This window comes from Lutra lutra, chromosome 9 (assembly GCF_902655055.1).
Source record: "Lutra lutra chromosome 9, mLutLut1.2, whole genome shotgun sequence".
Lineage (NCBI taxonomy): Eukaryota > Metazoa > Chordata > Mammalia > Carnivora > Mustelidae > Lutra > Lutra lutra.
Window position 1 is genome coordinate 110,434,515 of NC_062286.1, and position 12,043 is coordinate 110,446,557.

General features: G+C 41.1%; 1 protein-coding gene across 1 annotated transcript in view; it reads left to right on the forward strand.

Annotated features, from left to right (window-relative positions):
* HAO1 (hydroxyacid oxidase 1) overlaps positions 1 to 7,761 on the forward strand; it is a 50,451-nt gene extending 42,690 nt beyond the window's left edge. Inside the window, exons 6-8 of the mRNA XM_047746905.1 lie at positions 4,599 to 4,757; positions 4,868 to 4,937; positions 6,996 to 7,761. Of these exons, the coding sequence (XP_047602861.1) occupies positions 4,599 to 4,757; positions 4,868 to 4,937; positions 6,996 to 7,066 (300 nt within the window). The 3' untranslated portion in view covers positions 7,067 to 7,761. The remainder of the gene's footprint in view (positions 1 to 4,598; positions 4,758 to 4,867; positions 4,938 to 6,995) is intronic.
* Positions 7,762 to 12,043: the final 4,282 nt, after the last annotated feature.

Here is a 12,043-nt window from a genome sequence, read left to right on the forward strand (position 1 = left end):
TCAATGTCCTTACATTCAAGGTCATAATGTGGCCAAAATTGCTCTTAAAGAGGGTCGTCTGGCTGGCTCAGTGGGCAGGGTATGTGATTCTTGAGTTGGGGTCATGCATTCAAGCCCCATGCTGGGTGTAGAGCTTACATGGGGGAAAAAAAAAAGTTTGCTTTTGAAGTAACTTGAGAACAAAATGACAGTATTTTCAAATTGATTCTCAAAATGCATAGTTCTGGAATGTCTCAAACTGGAGTTTAAAGACAGAGTCTCTGGAGTCTTTGAACCCTATAAGTATTTTTTTTTAAAGATTTTATTTATTTATTTGACAGAGAGAAGGACAGCAAGAGAGGGAACACAAGCAGGGAGAGTGGAAGAGGGAGAAGCAGGCTTCCCACTGAGTGGAGAGCCCCATGTGGGGCTCGACTCCATGGTCCTGGTCTCAGGACCATGACTTGAGCCAAAGGCGGATGACTGAGCCAACCAAGTGCCCTGGAAGGGTTTTTGTTTTTTTTTTTTTAATGTTTTCATTTTTGTTTTGATTCTAACGGAACTAACTTTTGTTAAACTTAAAAATATGACATTTTTTTTCTAGTGAAAATGTTCAACTATAAACATTTTCATAAATTAATATTTGGGTTGTCCAGGCAATGGTTTCCAAAATTGAGTCCTTGGACACATTCTATGAGATCTGAAGAGATTTTATTTTTATTATTATTATTATTATTTAAAGATTTTATTTATTTATTTGACAGACAAAGATCACAAGTAGGCAGAGAGGCAGGCAGAGAGAGGAAGGGAAGCAGGCTCCCTGCTGAGCAGAGAGCCCAATGTGGGGCTCGATCCCAGGACCCTGGTATCATGAGCCGAAGGCAGAGGCTTAACCCATTGAGCCAACCAGGTGCCCCTATTATTTTTTTTAAGAGAGAGAGAGAGTGAGAGTAACTGGGAGTGGGCAGGAGGCAAAGGGCAAGGGAGAGAGAGAAACTTAAGCAGGCTCATGCCCAGTGTGGAGCCCAATGTGGGGCTCAATCTCATGATGGGAGATCATGACCTGAGCCAAAATCAAGAGTCAGACACCCAACCCATTGAGCCACCCAGGTGACCCTATTTTTCCTTTTAAAATGGATTCATGCAATTCTACCTTTGAAAGGCACTTGATGTATCAGTTAGCTTTTGCCAGGTAACAAAGCACTCTGAAATTTGCTGGCCAAAACTCAATAGCTCTTTATTCATGTCACAATTTTGAGAGTTGCAATTTGGGCTGAAACCTGCTAGAAAGTTCTTCTGGTCTTGGCTGGGCTCACTCAAATGCATGTGGTCAGCTGCTGGGATGACTAGGACAGGCTGGTGTGGGGTGATTTTAGCAGAGACAGTCCTGCATGGTCTCACATCTGGAACATTAGGTAGGCTGGTTCTCACAAGGTGGCAGGTTTCCTAGAAGGTAGGTATAAAATTGCAAGTCCTCTTGAGATTGAGGCTTAGAAAATGCACACTGTAGCTTCTTTCTGTTCTGTTATCTCTACTTTCTCTTGGTGACAGCAGGTCCCAAGTGTAGTTTAGTTGCAAAGGATGAGGAAATAGACTCTCCTAGCCTCATTTCTCTTTTCTCTGGGAAGAGCAGAAATATCCTGTTACAAAGAAATGAAGATGGGGAGGGAAATAATTGCAGCCATTCTTGGAATTGTGAACAATCAGGCAAGCCTATAGGAACCAGTAATTTTCTAAGTGTGCTTAGTAGAAACCCCATCCAAGGGTGCCTGGCAAAGGATGATTGGTGGGGTGGGGTAGAGAGTCAGGGGAGGATTTCTGGACAGCATCCTGAACTCTGGCTCTTTTTGCTTTTAACTAAAGCAGCTCTGGTTTTATCTGTTTTTGTCTATGTTCAATTAGTTTGGTTTGAAACCAACCCCCCCCCCCTTTATTTTTTTAGAAATAGAGAGAAGAGAGAGCCCAGGAGGGGGTAGAGGAAGAGGGAGAGAGAATCTTAAGCAGACACAGGGTCTAATCTCACTACCCTGAGATCAGGGCCTGAGTCAAAATCAAAAGTCAGACACAACTGACTGAGCTACCCAGGCACCCCACTTTGGTTTGAGACCCTTAAAGTGTTCCTTGCCCAAAACATGAGAAATTGGGAGTATAGGATGGATGTTTTGGGAAGATAGAAAGGTGGGTACTCCCTGTGAGTAGTTTTATGGGACAGGGAACATCCTGGAAGAATGTGACTTGAGCAGGAATGGGGAGAAGTCTCCTTGTGAGTCACAACCCTGTGGGATTCTTATTGGCTCCCTTAGACCATCTGGCATTGTGGCTTGAATATACAGGGTCTTCAAAAGTCTGTGAATGGATGGATGGATGCATTAGTCAGTATAGCAGGATCTTAATGTATTTTCCTGTAGATTAACCCCATGGGAGCTGAGCCCACAATTAGTTGTCTAAAGAATCATGAAGCGAAGAAAAGTCAAAATGAATGGTCTCTCAGATGTCTAGCAAGCTGGAAAGAAGAAATGTAATAGCTATAAAACAGTGGATTCATCTACTGTCTTTATTTATTTAATCTTCTCTGGTCAGAGTTATTCTCTGAAATATACACCCGGTGAAACTGTAGCTACAGAAAGAAAACGGAGGAGGATAGAAGTGCTCAGCAATGGTTAGAACAGCCTTGTCCACGACACACAAAACACCTATCTGGGTTCCATTTTATAGCCCAGAATTCACATTTTAAGTATCCTTATTAGTTTCCTTTTAGGCCAGGTTGGGCGTTAGAAATAACGTAAACAGACTTGATTTGCGTGACTTTGAAAATGTGTATTGAACCCGAGCTAGCTAATATTTTTCTTTGGTTTTGGTTTCAAATGGGGAAATATGCTTAATTATAGCTTGCATCATCTCTTGGAAATTGTAGCATTTATATGTTGATGTAACTTGCCGGACTGTAAAAGGAGGACTATGTATAGGTAAAGGGACATATGTAAATGGATCCAGAGCATGTTTGGCAAGGCAGAAAAGCCAAAAGGAAAAGGGGAAAATCACATTACCTGCCAAACACTTAGGGGCTGCATGCCAAAAGTTGCCTTCACTTCCTCCAAATCTGTGGCTGGGTTTGGTCTTCAGCCTTTTACATAAAACTCTCTTTAAGTTGAGCCTCTACAATTTTGGGGGAGAAGCGGGAAAGCCTTTGAGCGGTTTCAGCACAATTATGTCTAGAAAAAAATCGCACTTGAATGCATGGTCGCTTCTTCAGCGTGCATTTTAAATGGAGATTGGACTTAATTTTACACTTAAATATTTGGGAATGAATGTAGGTAATTTCTACAGATTTTGACCTACAGGTCCCCTGTCAATTGTTTCCATTCTCAAGGGTGAAGATTTACACAAAAGAGACAACTGTATCAGCTATTAGCTATTAACTGTATTAGCTATTAGCCAACTCTATTAGCTATTGCCATGTGGTGCCATGAAAGAACAGACTCCAAATTCAGTAATTTAAATCAACAGTCATCTATTCCCGTGAAACTTTGTGTCAGCTGGCTGGGGCAGGGAGTGCGGGGGGTGCAGTCTGCTGATCTGGTCTTGGTACTGGTTAGGTGGCTGTGCTCCAAGTTTCGTGTCCAGCTGGGCTTAGCTGGGCTAGCTCTGCTTCCTGAATTCCGGAGTATTTATTCTGGGGCCCCAGCTAAAGGGAAAGCAGTGCCCAGGGGGTGCTCCTCTCATGGCAAGTGGCACAGGTGTCAGAGAAAGTTAACGTGCATGAGGTTGTTTAAGGTCTATGCCCAGAAATGGCACTCTGCCACCTCTGCTCACATGTTACTGGCCAAAGTAAGTTGCAAGGCCAAGGCCAATGTCAAGGAGCAGGCCAGTGCACTCTGTTTCCTTTAGCAGGAAACACTGCAAAGTTACCTTGGGAAAAGGGGTGGTTTCCGAGTGGTGCGAAGGATCAGGAACCATATTTGCCATCCACCAAATCCACCCCCATGAGTCTCTTGTATTCTCTGGTGCAGATACAAGCCCATCATCAATTGTCAGTCAAGACGAGAACCTTGAAGGTGCCTGTGGCCATAGTCCTTTTAAAGCAAGAAAAATATTTTCGTAGAGAGTTCTCTAATCTAGGGCTGGATGCAAAAGATGTTGGTTGGGGAAATCAGAGAGTTTTTCATTGTTAGTCCTGCTCACATTTTCATACACCATTGCTTCCACTCGCCGTTAAGTATTAATTTTAACAATTGATTTGCAAGGGTAAATCATGCACAGAATAATTTATATGAGCAAGATACCTCTATGCATTTTATAAAGCATAGTTATAAAATATCATTACATGTATTAAAATTTGGTTTGTATTTTTAAAAATCATGGTCTTTGAATTTGAACATCAGGAAAGGGAAAAAAAAAAGTCTTGAACTTCAAAATAAAAATAATAAATTTAGTTGGTGTTTTAGGTACTGACATTTTCAACCCTTTTCTTCCAGGAAGGAATAATTGTACTGTTGACTGCAAACCCATCTAGCTTCTTTCATGCTAAACCATCGTCAGATGGTCAATGGCCATGGGGGTTGAGCTGGGTAACACTTCAACCAGCATAGCCTCACATGACTGACCTCTCCTCTCTGCAGATTGATGTTTTGCCGGAAATTGTGGAGGCTGTGGAAGGGAAGGTGGAAGTCTTCCTGGATGGGGGTGTTCGGAAAGGCACTGATGTTCTGAAAGCTCTAGCCCTGGGAGCCAAGGTTGTGTTTGTGGGGAGACCAATCATCTGGGGCTTGGCTTCCCAGGTAATTAGAGGACAATGAAATAAATATATAAAATAGAACAACAGTGAGATAAATACATGAATCAAGTCAAACCGACTTACCCCAAATATCTGTATCTTTTATTTGCTTAGGGAGAGAAAGGTGTTCAAGATGTCCTTGAGATACTAAAGGACGAATTCCAATTGGCCATGGCTCTGAGTGGTAAGACTTGCCGTTCTCCTTCCCAACTTTCTTTTCTTCTTCCGGGCTCCTTGGTGGAGAGCAGTAAACATGAGGGGGAAGAGGATAGAGTCATTTGGGCTGTAATGAAGTTGGAAGTTGGCTCCGTGTTTACAACTCTAGGACAGAGCACTCTCTGGACAAAGGGAGTCCATAGCCAGTAACAGTTGCTTTGCCTCTATCTTTGACTGTCTCATCAAGGCTGTGTGGGCCAATGTGAGTACCTGAAGGGCAAACGCTATCCATTATTTCTCCTCATCTCACCTGAACAAAAAATCTAACTGGCTAGTCAACACCTCCACGAAGGGGTCCAAATGATACTGCTACCTTTTCCTATTAAACCAGTTCCAGGGCTCCTGGGTGGCTCAGTCATTAGGCAACTGCCTTTGGTTCAGATCATGATCCCATGGTCCTGGGATCAAGCCCCACTTCGGGTTCCCGGCTCAGTGGGAAGCATGCTTCTCCCTCTCCCACTCTCCCTGCTTATGATCCCTGTCTCGCTGTCTCTCTGTCAAATAAATGAAGAAAATCTTTAAAAAAAAAAAAAAAAAAAAAAGCCTGTTCCATCTCAGACCCCCCCAGTGGAGACGGTTCATGTTAATACCCTTGTTTCAAAAATCTTGAGTCACTTTTGACTTCTCATTTCCCTCACACCCCCACATTGACAGGAGCTCTACTCACGTTGACAGGAGCTCTATCTGCAAAATGTGATCAGAACCTGACCTCACTCATTGCTGTGATGGTTTCTCTGTGTTTCTTCCCAATCAGAGCCTCTCTCCCATTGGCCATTGCCGGTCTGTGTGTCCACCTTGCCTCCCTCTCCCTCCCAGCCTGTTCTGATCACAGCGGTCAGAATGAACTCTTCAAACATGAATTCAGATCATGCCACCATTCTGATAAGAGCCCTCCAATGGCTCTTGGTTTGTTTACTCACTGTAAATGCCCACGTCCTCACCATGGCCTACAAGACCTTTATGCAGCTTGACCTCTGTCACCTCTCTGACCTCAACTTCTACTACTGTCACCCCTACTTATTCTTCCCAGGCCACATTTCCCTCCCACTCCTCCCTGACTATGGCAGCCATGTTTCAGCCTGAAAGCTTTTGCTCTGGCTATCCCACTGGCTACCCCATCTGTCTGGATGCTCTTCCCCCAGATATCTACAAGGCCGACATCCTTCACATCTTCACTGAACTCGTATTTTCTCAAAGGGTGCCATCCTGCCCACCTTATTTAAAATGGCAGTCCATGCCCCATCCACTCCCTCAGCTTCTAGTTTTCTCTCCCTGTGACTGTCATTCTTCTCCCATAGCACCCATCGCCTATACATCGACTATCATATGATCTACTTTTCAAATTACTTGCATTATATATCCTCTTTTCCTCTGGAGAATATAAGAAGCATGAGGCAGGGATCTTCGTCTGTTGTCTTCAATGCAGTATTGCCAGTGTTCAGAGCAGTGCCTTGCACACAAATAGTATTTGCTGGAGAAATGAGTAAGAAATAAGAGTCATTATTACTAGTGACTGCTTTGAATTTAACTCCGAATGGACCTCTCAATGCAGAGAATGCCTTTGAGCCAATTACCCACTTCTGAAGGTAATGAGGGTTTCCTTTTCTATGATCCAGTTCACCCAGATGGTCCTCGTAGATAGAATTCCCGAGATCAATGGTCTACAGCTACCGCGCTGAGCCTGTGTGGACACAGGCACAGGGAGAGAAGAACGCCATTCTGTGAATCCTCACTATGCATTTTAATTTGCTACAGACATATCCTAAAAGAGAGCTTTCAGCCACTGACTCTCTATTAAATGTGGCAGAAAGAATATACTCTTTGTGTTAATAAAAATATGTGCCAGTCATTTTGTGTTAAGGACTGTTTAGGTAATAAAAGTGGTCTCATGCCACATAAGATTTGGCAAGCTTACCTTAAATCATAAACCTTACATTTGTCAAGTTTTACATTCCTTGGGAAAACGATTACCTGCCTGATTATTATTGCATTCATTTCATATTAAATGTATGCATTATTTTTTCAGGGTGCCAGAATGTGAAAGTCATCGACAAGACATTGGTGAGGAAAAATCCTCCGGCCGTTTCCAAGATCTGACAGTGCACAATATTTTCCCATCTGTATTATTATTATTTTTTTTTTTTGGCATGTATTACTTGACAAAGAGACACTGTGCGGAAAGTGACCACAGTCTGCAATGCCCCACTTCAACACAAAGGGTGTCGTTCTTCTCCAACAAAATAGCAATCCCTTTGAGCTCATTGCTTTTGACTTTTCAATGGGTGTCCTAGGAACCTTTTAGAAAGAAATGAACTTGCATCCTGGAAATATATTAACTGTTAAAAAAGAAAACATTGGAAATGTGTTTAGACAACGTCATCCCCTGGCAGGCTAAAGTGCTGAAAAACAAAAGGTAGCCTTTGGTAAAAGGAGAGGTGGCTACCCCTGAGGTAAAAAGATAATGATCTCACTTGTTTATTAACCTGTATTGTGTTTAGATATCTTAAAGCACTTACTCAATGGTAAGTTCAGGTTCAAAAGATTGGACCTGCCTAGAGAAACAGGAGATTCAGATTCCCAACACTGAGGAGCCAGCTCTTGATAGACTTGGGATGAGTTGGTGGAAATTGGTGATTTTCTAGGTACTTTTTAACACCATGATTTACACTACTTCCAGTCCACAAAAATGTAGATTTCTGTCCCCATCTTTTGTGTCTGTATCTATCCCCATATTTTATGATACATATATTACTTCTTAATCAGAAACAAATAAAGCATTTTTGAGAAGACTGTATCTGTTCCATTTGTAACAATATGAAATTCATCCATTTTAATCTCTGAACTCCAGTCCCTGCTCTATTGCTCATTAATTCTCTTACACCTTCCGCTCTTCTTTATTCTTTCGCTTTTTTTCCACTTACCGTCATACACAGGGCCAGCTACTCTGATTTGTGAGGATTGTGCCAAATGAAAACGTGGGCCGCTTGTTCAAAAAGCAGGAAAAAGGCCTTTCCTTCCATCCACAGTTTTTCTCTTAACCTGTCATGGTAGCTTTTCTTTGGTATCTTTACTTTGCTATTTAATGTCACGTTTCCTTGGGCATGAGGATACTCACAGAGCAAGCAGGTGCTTGACACATCCCGGTTATACGCCCTGACTCTTCTGCGCCTGCGCGTAGGACCCTGCCAGGCGTGGACCTCGGCGCAGTCACTGGCAGGTGGGTGAGCCAAGCCAAGGATTCATTTAGGGGAGGTGGGCCGATGGCAGGAGATGGGACTTTGTGTGATTCTAGGCTTCAAGCTCCTAGCACATGTTTCATTGTCCCTTGGCGTTTACTTATAAAACGCAAACTCAAAGATAAAACTATTAAGCATTTCAATCCAACAACCGCAGAGCGTGAAACGCAAGTGGGAGGCCCCCTTCTGAGTGTGGAATTCTGGGCAAACATATTGGCGGTGTGCACGGGAAGCCCTGGTCACATAACTTTTAAATTTATTCTCCAAACGGGGCATTTGACAGATTAGACATGAACTTGGTAGCCAACGTAATTTTGAAATTTATCTATTACCATCTCTCCGGTTGTTCAACCACAGTGAAATATTAAATGACACAATTGAAAGAATCACTACCTAAAAATACAATTGTTAGGTTATGTTCTCTTGTTTTATTACAATGTTTTATTTTGCTCAGATCTCTCTCTCCTACCTTCCCTCTTTCCCTTCTCTTAAATGCTGGGTCTTTCCTAAATGCTATGATGGACAAAAACACAGTGCTAAAATTATTAATCTAGCCTGATAAAAAAGAATCTTTTAATCTATAAAAAGAAATAGTTACCCTTCAAAGTTTTCTCCAAATGCAAAGAAGGAATATTACTGTAACTGTTTAATGCACTTGTAGTTAATATTAATCATAAATAGGTATATCACAAGCACCTTTATGATTCCCCCAACTGACTCAGAAATGCCTTTGCTGTTGGCCAAGAATGTGTACTTTGACTACATCATAGTATGTGGTTGGGTGGTGAGAACAAAAAGTTGATAACTTTCCCAGCAAGTGGACATCCACATACAGGGTTTTAAGTTAACATTTATGTAAATTATGTGAGATGGGGATTAGTGCTCTTAATTTGTGAACTGAACAATTTTATGACCCCCCCCAGAGCCATGTTACCTACTTGAATGTAGATTTTCATTTTTTCTTCAGAATTGTAATGTCACTGAAAGCCTCTGTGATGTATATTATTTTCATCATCAGAAAGATAAGCTGTTTTCATTTTTCTTTGAGAATGGCTTTAGTTCGGTTGTAACAGTCCTAAAACTAAAGCAGTCTGATGGCTGAGATAGGAATGGGACATGTCAGTTGCACTTCTCTTTCTGAAGATTTATTACTTGAATTTGATAGAAGTTTTTTGAGGGAGCCAATTGGCTTTTCTGTTGCTGAGTTTATGTCAATATGCTAGGGAAGGGATAAAAGGAAATGGATAGTTTAATATAGGCCAACTCTGCTTTTCTGGAATGTTCTTGAATGTGTAGAGTGCTCTAGAGTGGTGTTTCTCAAACTGTCATCTGGTGGACCAATGAAAACGGTGTCAGACCTCACACCCACAGATTCTGATGCAGCAGGTATGGGGAGGGGACAGGAATCTCCATTTCTAACCTACTTCTGGGGGAGGCTTATCTGCTTATCTGGACATCTTACTTTGAGAACCACCCATCTAGTCTAGAGCAAGAAGCATCCAATCAGATTTGCCACCATCACCCAGATCAAGACAGAGAACATTCCCATCACCTCCAAAGTACCTGCTCTACCACAAGTAAACTCACACTAACCTCTGTCATCACTGATTAGTTTCGACTGCTCATAAACTTTGTATACACAAAACCATACAGTATGTGCTTTTACTTTTGGTTTCTTTTGCGCAGGGCATATGAAATCCATTCGTGTTGTTGAGTATATCTGTAGTTAGTTCCATTTATTGTTCTGTAGTAAATCCAGGGTCAAAAAATACCACAATTTATCCATCCATTCTCCTCCTGTTCTGTGTTTGGGTTGTTTGCAGTGTTTCTACTAAAAGCCAATCCCCACTGATTTTTGCAAAAATATGAGCTTAGTATTATTTTCCGGTATTTCAAGAAAAGAGCAAGACATCTGCATTTTTACAGGGAGATTTTAAGCGTTGGTGAAATTTAACATCTCACCGAACACTGTGCAGATCACGTTAAACACAGTTGTGGCCCACGTCTGGCCCATGAGTCACAGATTCTCAATGCCTGTCATGTCTTGTCCTCACAGATTTTTCCCTCATGGCTAAAATCTCTCTAATACCCCTACACAGAGTCATGTCTGAGCACCAGTGGGCACCTGCCAGCAGAATTCCTCAGCATCTCTGTTGTTTAAGCTTGCGTCCATTCTGCTACCTGGAAGACTGTGGGTGTGAAGTAAACTTCTTTCTCTCTGCTTTGCTTGGGGAACCCAGGTCCACAGTCTTACCGGAATGAATCAAATGGTATCAATGCTTCTTAGAGTGCAGTTTGCAAACTTCATCTGTGTCACTGCTCTGTTATTCATTCATTTATTTATCTTGCCAAAACATTCGAATTTGCGAAACCGCTTCAGAGGGTTGTGGTGGATTAGTATAGCATGAAAGGAAGTTGTGGCTTGTTCTCAAACAGGAAGAAAGACTTTTCATTGTAAAATTCATAATCTGTTTACTGCCTGATGGGCTGTATTGCATGTCGGTTGCATAGCAGCAAAACAAAGTTTGTCTGTTTAGGAAAGTCTGAAGTTTTCTTATCACATGAAGATAAAGAGGATGCTTTCTGAACTTGCATTTGCTTCAACACACACTCTGTCACATTCCAATAACAGAATGACACCACGATGAGAGTTTATTTTAGGTAATATAAATGTTAACCCAAATGATGGAAGGCTATTATTATATATTTATGTGATGGGAAATTTTATCCATCGTAAAAGATGCAATTTCCTGTCTTTATACAAATCTACCTTGAGCAATAGCCATCTTTTTTTTTTTTTTTTTCTTCCCTCGTGTGGTTGCAGCTAGTTGGTTGGGGGAAGGAAGAATGGCTTATTTTTATCCAGTCTTCTGTTTGTTTCTCTGCTCATATTTTTCTGAATATCATTTTAGATAGTGAGCATGGACTCACCTGAAAATTTTCCAGGATCTTTGGCAAATCAGGAATTGTGTTACCCTGAATAGTGCCAAAACAAGGGCTGAATTCAAGCAAACAGTAAATTTGATTTTGTTTGTTCATTTGGTTCAGTATCACTGGGGAAGAGATCCTGGCTTAGTTTCCTAGTTGTCTTCCCTGGTTAGATCATCGGTCTTGAAAGCTGGTTTGTTTTCCATTACAGTTAAACTCTTCAGTCTGTTTCTAACAGTGGGTTCTTCTTGTTGATAGAGTCATTTATGGTAATAGGGCTCAAATTGTGTGTTACAGCTTCATTACTAACCTCACTAAGTGAAGGTCAAGGCCAACCTGTCCAAAAGCACTGGTTTAGGATCCTGAAGACCAGAGTGACTAGGGGAGTGAAACAAACATTAGGACCGTCAGATTCTTAGCTGTGAAATGAGGACCTAGCATGGTGAGCTATGTGAGAACACATCATGGGTTATAAATCAACATTCCAAGTCTTGTTAATAATAATTATTATCAGGAGAGATAATATAACAAGTTCTGACATATATTTTGTTTTCCTATTATTCATTTTGAAAAATTAACTTTTTTTGGGCAAAAATCTTTAAGGATTTCAAACAATTCAACAGAGTAAAAATAAAAATCATCCATTTTACCACATAGATGAATGTTATTTCAGATATTGCTGTACACATACAATAAAAAGCAGTTGGATAGATAGAAATGGCTTTACTAGAACAGGACTACACAATAAATGTTATATTTAAATAAAATATTTAACTTAGTTGTACTTGAATTTAGTAGAAGAGAAAGTGATATTGAGGGGTTCTTAAAATTAAGGTAAATGCTTCTTTCAAAAAAATATAGCCTGCTCATCATATTTTTTAAAATTATGAAGAATTTATGGAGTAATATT